Raw genomic sequence first — 13,940 nt, 5'->3', positions numbered from 1 at the left:
CAGCAGCCACTCTCACACTCCCTCACAGTGGTGACAGTCAAAAATGTGTCTAGACTTTGCCAAATGTCCTAGGGGCAAAAGGGACTTGGGGTGACAAATGTCCCTGGGCTGAGAACCACCAGTCTAGAGAATATATTTAAGAACACTCAAACAATTTAACAGCTACCATTTATTAAGCATTTATTATTTCCAACCCCCATGCTGATATTACAAGGTAGGTCTTACTACCTACATCTTACAGTTGATGAAACTGAGGCTCAGATATTTTGAGGCTCAGATATTTTAAAAAAAAATTTTTTTTTTAACGTTTATTTATTTTTGAGACAGAGAGAGACAGAGCATGAACGGGGGAGGGTCAGAGAGAGAGAGAGGGAGACACAGAATCGGAAGCAGGCTCCAGGCTCTGAGCCATCAGCCCAGAGCCCGACGCGGGGCTCGAACTCACGGGGACCGTGAGATCGTGACCTGAGCTGAAGTCGGAGGCTTAACAGACTGAGCCACCCAGGCGCCCCTTGAGGCTCAGATATTTAAAGCTATGGCCCTAAACCCCACAGCCAGTAGTTCAGGGCTTGTGATTGACGTTGGTCTAACTCCAAAGCTTACCTAGTTCATGGCTGCGACATTCTCTCTGACTAGAAAATGAAGGATTTCTTTTCTTCAAGGAAACTCTTCTCACATCAACTCAAATCCGAAAATATTTATTGAGACACCATGAGAATTTGCAAGAGAAACCTAAGATGGTGCTCCTGTCTAGGAGTGTTGAGGACCGATGTCACTGGAGGGGGGTGGTCATGGTTCCTACACCACAGTGAAAGAAAAAAAATGACAGGGTCCCACTTGGGGCCAAAATGAATACTTCTAGAGCCAGAACTCTGAACTGGATGCCTTTCGTGTGTGACTGTTAAACGTGTCCTTGCACTGCCAACTCTGACAATATAAAGGAGAATTGAAGCCTTGAGGTTCATAGGGTCTACCAGCCACACATCCTAGGAAACATCAACTCTCTTGCCTTGGGGTGGGCTGTGGGTGGGTTCGAGCCAGACACTCCTCCATCTTCTTTTTGGCTCTCTGCAGGAACTCTACTTTTCCCCTTTCCCTTCTCATGGCAGTGTACTCATAGGCTTTGAGCTTACTGTAGTAATCAGAGAATTTGTTGTAGAGGATGGAAATTGGCATCCCATTGAGGATAATCCCAAATGCAATGCAGAGGAAGGCAAAAAACCTGCCCAGGATGGTCTCTGGGTACATGTCTCCATAGCCCACAGTGGAGATGCTCACCTGTATAGGAAGGAAAGTGGGAGAGAATGGTTAGCACTGTGATGGAGGAGAAGGCAGAGAACGGGGCAGGAAAATGTCCTCTGTCTCCCTGAAGGTACATGTGGGTCATGTAACAGCTCCTGCAGAGCCAGCTTTAGGAGGTACCAGTAGGTCTGCCTGTAGGACCTGAATCATGGAAAGAAGACCACCTGTGGAGCTGGAAGTCTTGGGCTTAAATTCTGGCTACTATAAATATTCTTATACACAATATAGAGGAGATCACAGCTGCTTTATAGGGTTGTAAAGAGCATGTAAGATACCTTGTGTAAAGTTCCTGGTGTAGCATGGGCTCAATAAATGTTGGTCTCTGCCTCCCCTCAGAGGGGCCAACTTGGGGACTGGGGGCCCTGCGTTTGCCTACGTGATAGGCAGTTCGGGAAGAGCTCAGGCTTAGAGTCTGTCAGACGTGAGTCCAAGTTCTAACTTTGACCTTTCCCACGGAGTACCCGTGGGTAAAACATTCAGTCTCTAAGCCTTGGTTTCTTCATCTAAAACAGGAAGATAGAGACACCTGGATGGCTCGGTTGGTTGAGCGTCGGACTTCAGCTCAAGTCATGATCTTGTGGTTCCTGAGTTCGAGCCCCACATTGGGCTCGCTGCTACCAGTGTAGAGCCTGCATAGGATCCTCCGTATTTGTCTCTTTCTGCCTCTACCCTGCTTGCGCTCTCTCAAAAACTAATGCTAAAAAAAAACAAAATAGGATAATCCCTAACACTGAGGATTCTCCTGAAGACTAAAGAAGAGGAATACAGAGCACTTAACACAGTGTCAGGCACACAAAAGGCATTTGCCAACCTTCTCTGGAGACAATTATAATACTTCTCAGAGTTATTATGTCGTTCAAATGAGATATTATAGATGAAGGTGCTTTAATTGCAAATGTCTGGAGAAACACTCTCATTATTTTGCAAAAGGGCTTTTGTAAGACATCACAGACCAAAAATATGTTCACCCTGCATGAAATCTTTCCCATCACTCTTGCACACTGCTTTAAATTCCACTAATTAGAGATTTATTTAGGTTAACAAGCTTCTGTTTTAAAATGCAGATACCCGTGGGACTAGTTATCAGTCAGTGTAGCCAGAGAAAACCTGGGAAAATCTCTTGGGGGCCTGTGTTTTAAGCCTCATGTACTGAGTCTCTTTCTGGTCCCCAGACTGATGGCTAAATTACTAGAAGCCTTTTAGGCAGGGCTGTTGAGTCCTTGCAAAAAAACTGTGCATTGCACAACTGCAGGGGGCACTGTTTGCTTCATCAATTTGTGGTGTTGCCATGATTTTCTAGCAGACGGTAGTAAGACATAGTCAGCCCATGGACCCATGCTTGCACAGTGTTTAGCTTAGAAATGTAAGCATTTTTGTTTTGATGATGTAAGGGTTGGCCTGAACTTAGGACAAGTGTGACTGATTAGTTAGAAGGGAATGAAGAAGTGGGCCAGCTGGGAAAATCTGGTGGCATTAATGATAGCTACAGCATCCTCCAGACCATACAAAGTGAAAGCTTGACTTCCTCTCTGGGGTAGGTGATAGACAACCTCTCACTGCTCTATCTCCAGTGGGAGACCTGCTGAGGGTGGGCCTCCCCTTCCCATGGGGGTGGAATGCAAGCAAGCATCTAAGAGAGGCAGGCTGGTGTGGGTCACCTTAAGGAAATAGAGACGGCATGAGGCTATGTGGCTCTGAATCCACCTCCCAGCGGAGTGTAGACCAATGGGCTGTGGAAACGGGCTCCTGCTTGACACCTGCCTAAGGCCGGGGGGGGGACAAAGGGTGGAGGGCACTCTGGCTCCAGGAGAGAATCTCCTTTGTCAGCTTTGTACAGCAAAGGGTGATAAGAGGCAGTGGTAGAGTGAGAGCGTGGGTGAATCTTGAAGTGTGTGTGGGTGCGTGTGTGCGTGTGTCTACATGTGTGTGTCTGGTCACTGGCCACGCCCTAAGGAAAAGAATCTGAGTCAGGTCTCTGTCCAGATACATGAACTGAACCCTGGCTTTCATATGTCATTAACCGCAGCGCTCCTACCTCTGTAAGACTGTTGAGTCACTCAGTCTACTTGCCCTGGAGGAGGCTGACAGGGAGTCTGGGGGCAGGGCTGAATGACACTAAGGGGTAGCTCAGGACAGGAAGCATCCTTGAAAGGTGAGAGCACAGGCTTTGAGGTGAACTGGTTCCTCAAGGGTGCAAGACAGGGGGCAAAGGGCTAGGAGCATACCGAGGGAGATAATTGAGACAAAGTGCCTATTTTTTTTTCATTTATATATTTTTAAAGTTTGAGAGCGTGTGTGAGCAGGGGAGGGGTAGAGAAAGAGGGTGAGAGAGAATCCCAAGCAGGCTGTGTGCTGTCAGTATGGAGCCCAATGCAGGGCTCAAACTCAATGAACCCTAAGATCAAGACCTGAGCCGAGATCGAGAGTTGGATGCCTGACTGAGCCTCCCAGGCACCTATTTTAAACTTCTGATCAATCCCTACCCTGGCTTTCTTGCACTCCCAACCTCAACTTCAGTTTTTTGTTTTGGCTGAACTTTGAGTGAAGAGTCAAAAGCAAAGAGAATTGGCTTAAGGAAGATTAAATATTTGATGTGAATATGGTAAAAATATTTTTGTATATCTTGGATCTCTATGTTTAGAGAAAAGATATCTTCTGCTAGGAGGCTCTGTATGACTGGTCCCAAAGAATTTGTTCAAAATGGATAGCGTATCTTTATATTGTCTGTTCTGTGGATACTTTGACTCAACCAGTGACCTGGTTCGTGCTCCTTGGCTCCAAGAGGAATGCAGAATTCCTTGGCTTTGGGGGACTTGTCTCCCTGTTCCTCAGACCAAACCCATTTCTCCCTGAATGAATATTAAAAATTGAAGGCCCTAGACTGATACATAACATCTCACAGTGAGTTCTCACATTAGCATGAGTTGGGTTTGGAAATGTGACCAACATTCCTGCAATCCATCTGAGATTCCTGAAAACATTGGCTGGCTCAGCCCTCTGTAAACTGGAAACTTAGCAGTGGAAGGCTTACATATTTTCCCTAGCCTTTGGGTCCCAAAAGCCAGAACGTGACCTTCCTCCAGAAATGCCCCCTATTAATCAGCAAATACTGGCCTCCTAAACACAACAAGGAAGACAAGCATCCAGTTTTTCTCTGAAACTTTAGAACAGCTACATGGGAATTTCTCCTCCAACAAGGAAAGTTTGTTTCCTTCATAACGAAGGAGGCATAGATGAAATCTCGGCACCTGGTAATCCATCCATCTAGGAATTATGATCCCAGGAAACATAACTGATTTTTCAAAATAATGAGCACCCCTTTCAGCGTTCCCAGGCAATCTGAGGTAGTAAGGACTAATGGTTCCTGGCTAAAAATAGTACATACCGCAATGCTTGTTGTCCTTGAAAGGATTTAGTTCAAAGGCCATACGAAGCCTATCCATGGTGCTGTTGCCACAAATACCTTAGGAATTCCTCTTTGGATTATAATCTGCACAGAGGATTCAGTGGCATGACCTTGAAATAAGTGGTCTTAGCCACCTGGAGGGTTAACGCTAGGTGCCAATCTTAGACTCAGGGGTCTCAACTCTCTTTTAAAATACCAAAGGTGAAGAGCTGGCACCATTACAAAGAAGTAAATGGACATGTCTCAGTCTCCGGGAGATAATGGCTCCGTGGAATTCAAAGAATGTTTTGATGGGTGGAAGCATTGTTAGAATGAGGTCATGGGTGAGGAGAGGACCTTGGAGAGAACAGCCAGCCTCATCTGTCCACTGAGGTCCTGACATGTATGTCAATTGCACAGTAAGGAGGAAGTATGCAAAAAGCTAAGGCAAATGTGGGATCTATGCATGTCACGATAGAAAGGTACACAGTGATGCTGGCGTCCTCCACATCTTCTGTTTACTTGCTACTTTGCCCTCTACAACTCCATCGTGTCCCACTCAAGTCCTATTGGCCCTCAGGAGGATCCTAAGTCAAAGACCTTCTAAGGAGGGGGTCACCCCAGAGTCAGGAGTCTATAGGAGCAGAAGTCCTAAAAGTGCCTCACAGCCTTGGCGCCAGTGACTATGGCCCCTCCTGTGCCATTTCTGAAGCAGCTACAACGACACCGCCTCCTTTTACTGCTGCCTGTGCCAGACGTGTACCCACCGTCTCTCAGTCCCAAGTGCGACACCCCTCTGTACTCTTTCCTGTAGTCTTGCTGCTTGGGAGTCCACAAACTGCATTTCCCAGACTCCCTTGCTCGCTGTTTTCTGGTTGTGCTCTGCTAGTGAGAGGCTGTTGGCACACTGGAGGCGGATGAGGAGGTAAGGGTCTCCACTCCTGCTTCTGGTTTTTGTCCTCATCCTTCAATACAGCAGACAGATGTAGCTCATGCATCTTTTAGCACATGGGATGCAAACCTCATGGTGTCATCCTAGGAGTTCCTCAGTAGCTCCTTCTCTGTACTTCCGGTTCCTTCTATTTGGCCCCCCAGTCCTAGGGCTGACAGCTAGTTGATGGAGTAACCACTTTTTGGGTTATCTTTGTTTGCCCGTGTTGCTCTTCCAGACTTCTAAACACCTGTGTATCTATAACCCTGTATCAAATTGCCTCTGTTTAAAATATCTACTTTTCTTGGTTTCTTGGTTTTCCTGATTGTAACTTGACTGATGCACCTTCCAAAGGGGTCTTCTTAAAAGCCAGCCATCACTCCGTAAGAAAAGGAAATCTCAGTGACCTTGTAAGGGCCACCTATTTGCAAGGAAAAGATAGTGTACTTTGGGAAAACAAAGATAGGAGCAAGGTCTCTGTGGCACCATTATCTGTTCCCTCAGCTAGACATACGTTTTCTTTTTGAAGAGTTTTTGTTAGCTTATGAAGGAGTGAGTTCATGACATGGTTTCCTGTTGGGTATCTCTAGCTTTAACTCACTCTTGAAGCCCAGAAGGAAATGGCCTGTTGAACAGTCCAGTGCCCTCTTCTGCTTTAAAACATGGCCACATCGGAGACCAATGATGACCGCTTCATCAGAGAGCTGACTGTTCTTGCTGAGTGTGCCATGCATCTCCCACACCCAGGCAGCCCAGAGAGCCCCCGACATGGCTGGAACTGCTCAAGGTGGGCATCCCTTTATCTTGAAATGTGGAAGCTCTCCTGGGAGAGAACAGTTGACCCCTACGTATGTCGTGAGGTTTCTCTTCTCTTCAGTAGAGAGGGAATCACTTCTATTTCCCCCCCAAAGAATCTGCAAGCAAAGGTTATGGCTTCTACATGATAAAGACTATCAACTAGACAGATGTGGTAGCTTGTATTTCTTGTGGATTTGCTATGGGTTAGCATTTTACATATGTTTTTTATTACACGAGTGCTTACAAATAATCTTCATTTGACAGACGAGTGGGAGGGGACTATCTAGTATCCTAATGCACGAGCATTTGCAGACATGAATGGCCATGAGGGATTTGTTTTGCAGCTGTAGAAGTATTCACAATCGTGAAAACTATTGTATTCCTCTTAAAACCTTGAGTTGAATTACAGAGGAAGGTTGTAGGATCCTTGGCATAGAGACAGGGAAGATTATGAACAGCAAGTCAGATTCTGGGGCTGTCTGAAAGTACTAAAAACACATGGATGAATGGCTTAGAGAATCTGTCTCCAGTGTGGTTGAATATACGTGGAACACAGCACTGCATTCTGGAAGAAAATCTCAATTATGTTTTTCTTCATCTTTAAAACTTCCACGTGTGAGTGCATATTTTCCAATGTGTAATAATATATCTGAGCAGTAAAATCTTCCTACAGGAGAATGATTGTATTACTGACCTAATTTGTTTTTAATTACAGTATAGCTGATGCATAATGTTACATTACTTTCAGGTGAACAACACAGCAATTCGATAAGTCTATACGTTATGCCCTGCTCACCATCTGTCAGCATACAACCCAATTACAATACTACTGATGACAGTCCCTCCCTGTGCTGTGCCCTTCATCCTTGTCATTTAAGGATTCCATAACTGGAAACCTGGGTCTCCTACTCCCTTTCACCCATTTTACCCCTTCCCCTACCACCCTGCCCTCTGGCAACCATTAGTTTGTTCTATTGATGGATCCGTTGCTGCTTTTTCCGTTTGTTCATTCGTTTCAGTTTTTAGGATCCCACATATAAGTGAAATCAGGTGGCATTTGTGGTCTGCGTCTGATTTATTTCCCTTAGCATATTGCCCTCTAAGTCCGTTGGTGTTGTTGCAAATGGCAAGATCTCATTGTTTTTTTTTTATGAATGAGTAATATTCCCATTGTGCGTGAGTGTGTATGCATGTGTATGTAGACACACACATCTTCTTTATCCATTCATCTATTGATGGACACTGGTGCTGCTTCCGTAATTTGGCTATTGTAAATAATGCAGTGATGAACAAAGGTGTTCATAGATCTTCACAAATTAGTGTTTTTGGAGAACCTGGGGGCGCTTGGGAGCCTCAGTTGGTTGAGTGTCTGACTCTTGATTTCGGCTCAGGTCATGATCCCAGGGTTGTGGTATTGAGCCCCACATCAGGCTCTATGCTGAGCTTGGAGGCTGCTTAAGGTTCTCTCTCTCTCTCTCTCTCTCTCTCTCTCTCTCTTCTTCCCCTGATTGCATGCAAGCATGCTATCTTTCTCTAAAATTAAAAAAAAATTAATGTTTATTTTTGAGAGAGAAAGGGTGGGGGACAGGGTGAAAGAGAGAGGGAGGCACAGAATCTGAAGCACGCTCCAGGCTCTGAGCTATCAGCACAGAGCCTGACACGGGGGTTCAAACCCACAAACTATGAGATCACGACCTGAGTCAAAGTTGGATGCTCAACTGAGCACCCAGGCACCCCAGTGTTTTCATTTTTTTTGGATAGTGAATTTCCTGGGTTATACAATATTCCTACATTTCATTAGTAACCTCCATACTGTTTTCCACCATGACTGTACCAATTTACATTCCTACCAACAGTGCATGAGGCTTTTTTCTTCTCTTTGCCAACTCTTGTTATTTCTTGTCTTTTCGAGTCTAGCCATTCTGAACAGGTGTGAGGTGATATCACATGGTGGTTTTCATTTGCATTTCCCTGATGATAAGTGATATTGAGCATTTTTTCATGTGTCTGTTGGCCATCTGGATGTCTCCTTTGGAAAAATGTCCATTCAGTGGGCCTAATTCTTCATAGCTTCCTGTGTCTAAGCTCTTGGCCACAGAACTTATCAATGCTTCCCTACACTGGGCGGGCTAACCTGGTCTGCTCTTGGACTCTGAGTTTGGCTTTGTGACTGGCCTTGACCAGTGGGTTGAGCAAAGGACAGTGCTCACATGATTGAGTCTACATTCTCCCTCTTGCACAGGGCCATGGCCATGAGTCCATGCCTGCTGGAGGATCGAGGAGATATGGTCTCCTCTCCTCTTTGATCTCAGCTGTCAGCCAGTTGATCATAAGACCTATGAGTGACCGGCACCAGCCCAAATGAGAAAAACCTTCTAGTTGAATCCAGCCTAAATTGCTGACAGGCAAACTCCTAGCCAAATAGATGTCTGACATTTGAGACCATTAAGTTTTGGGTAGTTTGTGATGCATCATTATTATAGCCATGAGTAACCTAATTTGTGCATCAATAAATAACCTAATTTGGGCATAGCTGGAATACACATTTATCATGGGCATGTGCTGAAAAAATTTTAAATCATGAGATGTATGATCAATAAGAGGCTTGGAGACAACTGGATCAGAGCTACTTTGGGGATTCCATTTCTTACTCTCTTCTCTGTTGAGTCATGTCTATAGAGACGGGTTTCTTCTCATTGTTCAAATTTCAGCTGAATGTCATTTTTCTCCAGTGGGGCTTCTCTATCAAAGGTAGATTCTGCTGCGCACGCCGCCCCCCCCCCCCCACCCGCCAGGTCTCTCTCTATCCTATTATGCAAGACACATCAGTATCTGAAATGATACATTCTCTTTCTCCTTTGGAATGTAAACTCCATGAGGGAAAGAAGTTCCTATTGTGTTAATGTTGTTCTGTCACTCAAGATCTCCAGTGTTTTCATTACTAGTTGGTTCAGTGAATGAATAAGATGGATTTTGTGAATCTCACAAAGAATTCATCTACATGTTGTCTCTCTACTGGGCATTTACATCAGGAAACAAGAGGTTTTGTCTACATAATTTTGACAGCATTCTTTTCTCTTTGCTCTACGGAGAATATGGGCCCTTGATACACGATACGGAATGTCACCAGAAGTATAGGGAAGCATCTGCTTGATCTGTATTGTCCGGGGGCACAGAGCAGTCTTTACATGTTCAAGGGGATTGTTCTTAATGTTTTCACAGGTTAGTGTGCAAACAAATGCATTAGTCATAAGGATTTTTACTAGTCTACCAAATTCTCAGAGAAGAAATGCACAAAGGCCATTGGGAAAATGTGCAAATTTTGGCCTGTGAAAACAGTGCCGGATGGAGATAATGGCCACAAATAAAACTCACATTGGCCAAAGCAATAATTGGTAAAATGTGTTACAGATAAAAACCAAATGATGATTCACTTTTTACTGTAAAACTAAGGGAAAACACTAATTTTGACTAACATAATTTGAGTTAACATAAAAGGGATAATTTGAAGGGTTTGAGTGTCATTGTACATTAAACAGATCAAGAAATTAGATGCAATCAATAGGCATGCACTTCGGGGAATTTTTTAGAAAGAGAAATCATAAGCAATTGAATTTTTATCAGTTTTTAGATTAATATACAAAGTCCTAAAAAGTTTTGTGGGTTAAAGGTAAAGTATCAAAGCGTCCCCCAGGCCTCGCCTGTATATATGGGAGTCTTCTAAGATACTTGGATGGATGGAGACCTAGACTCTCAGACTTAGTAGCATATCATCAGCATGTGGATTTGCCCTTTCCTCTTCTTGCTTTTCTCAGCTCCAAAGTAAATGTCATTTACTGGGGACCAATCATCTTCCATCAGCTCTATCTGTACACATGGTTTATCTATGGCGACGACCTTTTGTCACTTGGAATATCATCACAGGTGTGGCACTGGGCTAGCTCGTGGGGAAGAGCCTCACGCCATCCCCGTTACAAAAGAAGCCCCCCAAATCCTGTTGGACACGTGAGTGCTCTGTTTTTCAGTGACAGAAGACTCACTGAGTTGTAGAGCTCGGCAGCCACCCCGTTTTAGAGACCAGAAAACTGAGGACGGAGAATAAGGGAGTGAGGTTTCATAATTACTTAGGGACACAGTTTATTACTAGCAGATCAGGGACTAGGATCCAAATCTCCCATCTTGCTGAACTACAATACTAGCAGCCCTGGGCTGGTTCATCTCAGAAATCTGCCCCAGACTGGGGGTTCTACCATACCCAATATTAGTGTTGAAAATACCTAGTTCCTCACATGGAAAAACCTGGTGACATTTGCCTAATGTTTTTAAGGGCATTACAAACCACCTACTCTTAAAAAAAAAAAAAGGAAATCACACACCCAGTTCTTCCCTCTCTGTACAAATGTCAACTTGCCAATCAGCATTTCCAGTGATTTAGGGATTTTCTGGGGATTTAGCCTAGCACACCAGAAATACAGATGCTTGAGTAAATGGCCTAAGAGACTACCAAAAGGCAAATACTAAAGGAAACAGCCAAAATAAAAGACTACTAATTCGGCCAGGCCTGGGGCAGATGTAACGGTTGAAAGGGAGAATGCCGGGTGCAGGAAAGGAATGGGTTTATTGTGGGAGGGGCGTGGGTTTCAGTCCTCACTCTGCTAGTTCAGCTGTACGTCTACACCCAAACCCTCTCAGTTCCTCTAGCTGTAGAGCGGGGCAAGAATGCTAGATCCTAAAGGAACTTGAGTACTACTGGAGCAAATTTCAGTTGTAGGTGCTTCTTTCCACATTCTGATTGGGCCAAAACCAGGGGGATTTCAGTCAGTTAGGGTGGACGCTAGCCGGCTGGGTCTCCCCTTTCCCTGGCATAAACGTACAGTTTGCTTTTTGCTTCAAATCTGAAGCCACTTCCAACATGTCCTCTTAAACAAACAAACAAAAAACCCAGCGATCGTAGCCGCTTGACAGGGTTGCAATACTGAAATAGGATAAACTTTGCAAACCGCTTAGGACCACAGGTGTTCTGTAAGTGGCGAGTAACAAGAATGACGATGACGAATGGTCCCCCTTAGGGGGGCAACAAGGAAACCTTCGTAAAATCAGCCTGTCCAGGGACTCAAGATGAAACCTAGATTTGGAGGTGCCCGGGACGAAAGTCAAATTCCGTGACTTCCTCAAAGACTGTGCCTTTCCAACTCCGCGACAGCCACCCCGGTTTTCGTTAGTTGGAGGCGGCGAAGGCACGGATGGGGGTGGGGAGGGGAGCAGCGGCCCTTAAGCAAGGCAGGGGACAGGTCAGGGCACGAGGCTGAAGGCAGGCAGGCGGCTGATGACCCGGGAGGGGGGCGGGGGCCCGCTACTCACCGCGGCCCACCACCAGGCGTGCGGGATGCTGGTGAAGTTGGTGTTGGGCACGTCGTGCTCCACGGAGTAGACGGCCGCCGAGAAGGTGAAGATGCCCATGGTGATGAAAAGCATGAGGCAGCCCACCTGCTGGTAGCACTGGCGCAGCGTGAAGCCGAAGGCGCGCAGGCCCGTGGAGTGGCGGGCCAGCTTGAGGATGCGCAGGACGCGCATCAGGCGCATGACGCGCAGCACCTGGCCCACCTTGCCCACGCGGCCCACCGTCTCCAGCTCGTGCTCCCGCGGCGCGCCCTTGCTGCGCGCCTGGTCCTCGCCCGTGAGGCACTCGAGCAGCAGCTGCAGGTAGAGCGGCAGGATGGCCACCAGGTCCACCAGGTTGAGGGCGCTGCGCGCGAAGCGCCGCAGGTCGGGCGTGGAGGCGAGGCGCAGCAGGAACTCGAGCGTGAAGAAGGCGATGCACAGCATCTCCACGTGCTCCAGGATGGGCCGCGGGTCGCCGCCGCCCGCGCCCTGCGCCGCCCGGTGCTGCATCTCCTCCACCGTGTTGAGCGCCAGCGCCACGACGGACACGAGCACGAAGAGGCTGGAGGCCACCCCGATGGCCTTGGCGGCCACGGACGAGAAGGGCTTCTCCAGAAGGTTCCAGAGGCGGCGGCGCTGCGGCCCGTAGAAGCGCATGTCACGGAAGAGCTCCTCGGCCTCCTCGGCCTGCGCCTGCGCGCGCAGCTCGCGCTGGATCTTGAGCTGGTCGCTGAGCTCGTCGCGCCGCTCCTCGAAGCAGATGCGGCAGCAGCGCGGCGTGTACTTGAGCCGCACGCCCCAGTAGCCCAGCTCCTCCAGGAAGCAGCGCGGGCATAGCTCGTCGCGCACCAGCAGCACGCCCGACGCGTAGAAGTTGTAGACGAGCTGGAAGACGGCCGGGTCGCGGTCGAAGAAGTACTCGTCCGTCTGCTCCTCGTAGTCGTCGCACAGGCCGAGCTGGCGGCTGCGGCTGGTGGACGTGGCCAGGCGGCCCAGGCGCGTCTTGGGGTAGCAGGCCAGCTCGCAGCAGTCCAGCCGGTAGCTCTGGCCGCCCACGTTCACGTTCAGGGTGGACGACGCGGCGGGAGGGGCGGCGCGGCTGTCGGGCTGCGCGCCGGGGGCGGCCTCCGGCCGCCCGTCCTCCTCGCCTGGGTCGTCCTTCAGCTCGTCCTCCACCCCCCCATCGTCGTCCTCCTCGATGTAGTAGTTATAGTTGCCCTCGGTCCACGGCGGGATGCTGGCCAGGGAGCCGGAGCGGGCCCCCACCGAGCAGACGCTCCTGCGGTGCTGGCTGCTCCCGGCCTGGGGCGCGTCCCCGCTCTCTGTAGTATTCCAGGGCCTGTAGCCCCACGACCGCCGCCTCTCGCTCTGCTTCAGCATGGCTGCGGCAGGTGCACCCCCTGCTCTGCCTGGGGACTGCCACCGGGAGGATGGATCCTAACCCCTGCTCTGTCTGAGAGGGGCCTGCACCAGACGACCAACGTGCCCAGCCCAGCCCTGGGGGAACTCACCAGACGCAGGCAGATGGCTGATGACTGCTGCTCTAATCTTGCTGATAGGGAAGCAGCAAGTGTTAGGAGGGATTTAGAGCCTCTTAGCCACTTTCCTCCCCCCTCTCCCTGCCCTGCCTGACGTAGGGGTTGACTACGTGGTCTTAAATCTGTAGATAATCAGAAGGCGGCAGAGGTTATTGCCAATAAAAATGTCGCCAATCCTCAGGCCCGTCCTCAGGAAGTGCTCAGCGAGTTTGGACCCCGGGGGAATCCGTGAATTAGCTGTAGTTGCACGGATGGCTGTGTTTTGGTCTAACTGATGGAATTGGAGCCCCTGTGATCAAGGAAAGAGACGGCAGCAGAATGCTCAAAGCGAGTTGGTCACAAGTCTGTCTTCTACTCCGTGTAGCCCCTTGTTTAGATCACCTAAGACCTCGAATGTTTCCCAGGCTCTTTCTGTCACACGATCACAGTCGTGTTTCCCAATGGGTTCCGCCTAGCAGCCTTGCCCTACTGGATTTCCGTTGGCCTGTTTCTCTGCCTCTTTCCCTTCCTTCTCTTGAATGGTAAGAACATATTTCCAGAAAGAATCCAGGACTGGTGGGTACATGTTCTTGCAGCCCTGCTTAGCTGCTGTGTTAGGCCATAT

The 13,940-nt window shown here is 48.1% G+C and overlaps 1 protein-coding gene across 1 annotated transcript; it reads right to left on the bottom strand.

Moving 5' to 3' along the window:
- Positions 1–682: 682 nt before the first annotated feature.
- On the bottom strand, positions 683–13,344 carry KCNV2 (potassium voltage-gated channel modifier subfamily V member 2). The gene is made up of 2 exons (XM_058695797.1): positions 11,778–13,344; positions 683–1,278 (listed from the first exon to the last, which is right to left on the bottom strand). The coding sequence occupies exons 1-2, from the start codon at positions 13,176–13,178 to the stop codon at positions 997–999; spliced, it is 1,683 nt and encodes a 560-aa protein (XP_058551780.1). The 5' UTR covers positions 13,179–13,344; the 3' UTR covers positions 683–996.
- Between the last annotated feature and the right edge of the window lie 596 nt (positions 13,345–13,940).

This window comes from Neofelis nebulosa, chromosome 12 (genome assembly GCF_028018385.1).
Source record: "Neofelis nebulosa isolate mNeoNeb1 chromosome 12, mNeoNeb1.pri, whole genome shotgun sequence".
NCBI classification, from domain to species: Eukaryota; Metazoa; Chordata; class Mammalia; order Carnivora; family Felidae; genus Neofelis; species Neofelis nebulosa.
This window is presented reverse-complemented; position numbering and strand designations above follow the sequence as displayed.

Bases quoted from the DNA above. Each gene is read 5' to 3' on its own strand.
- KCNV2 (XM_058695797.1), bottom strand. From the start codon at position 13,178: ATGCTGAAGCAGAGCGAGAGGCGGCGGTCGTGGGGCTACAGGCCCTGG. The intron at 1,279-11,777 runs GTGAGTAGCGGG...CTTCCTATACAG, and splicing joins ACGCCTGGTGGTGGGCCGCG to GTGAGCATCTCCACTGTGGG.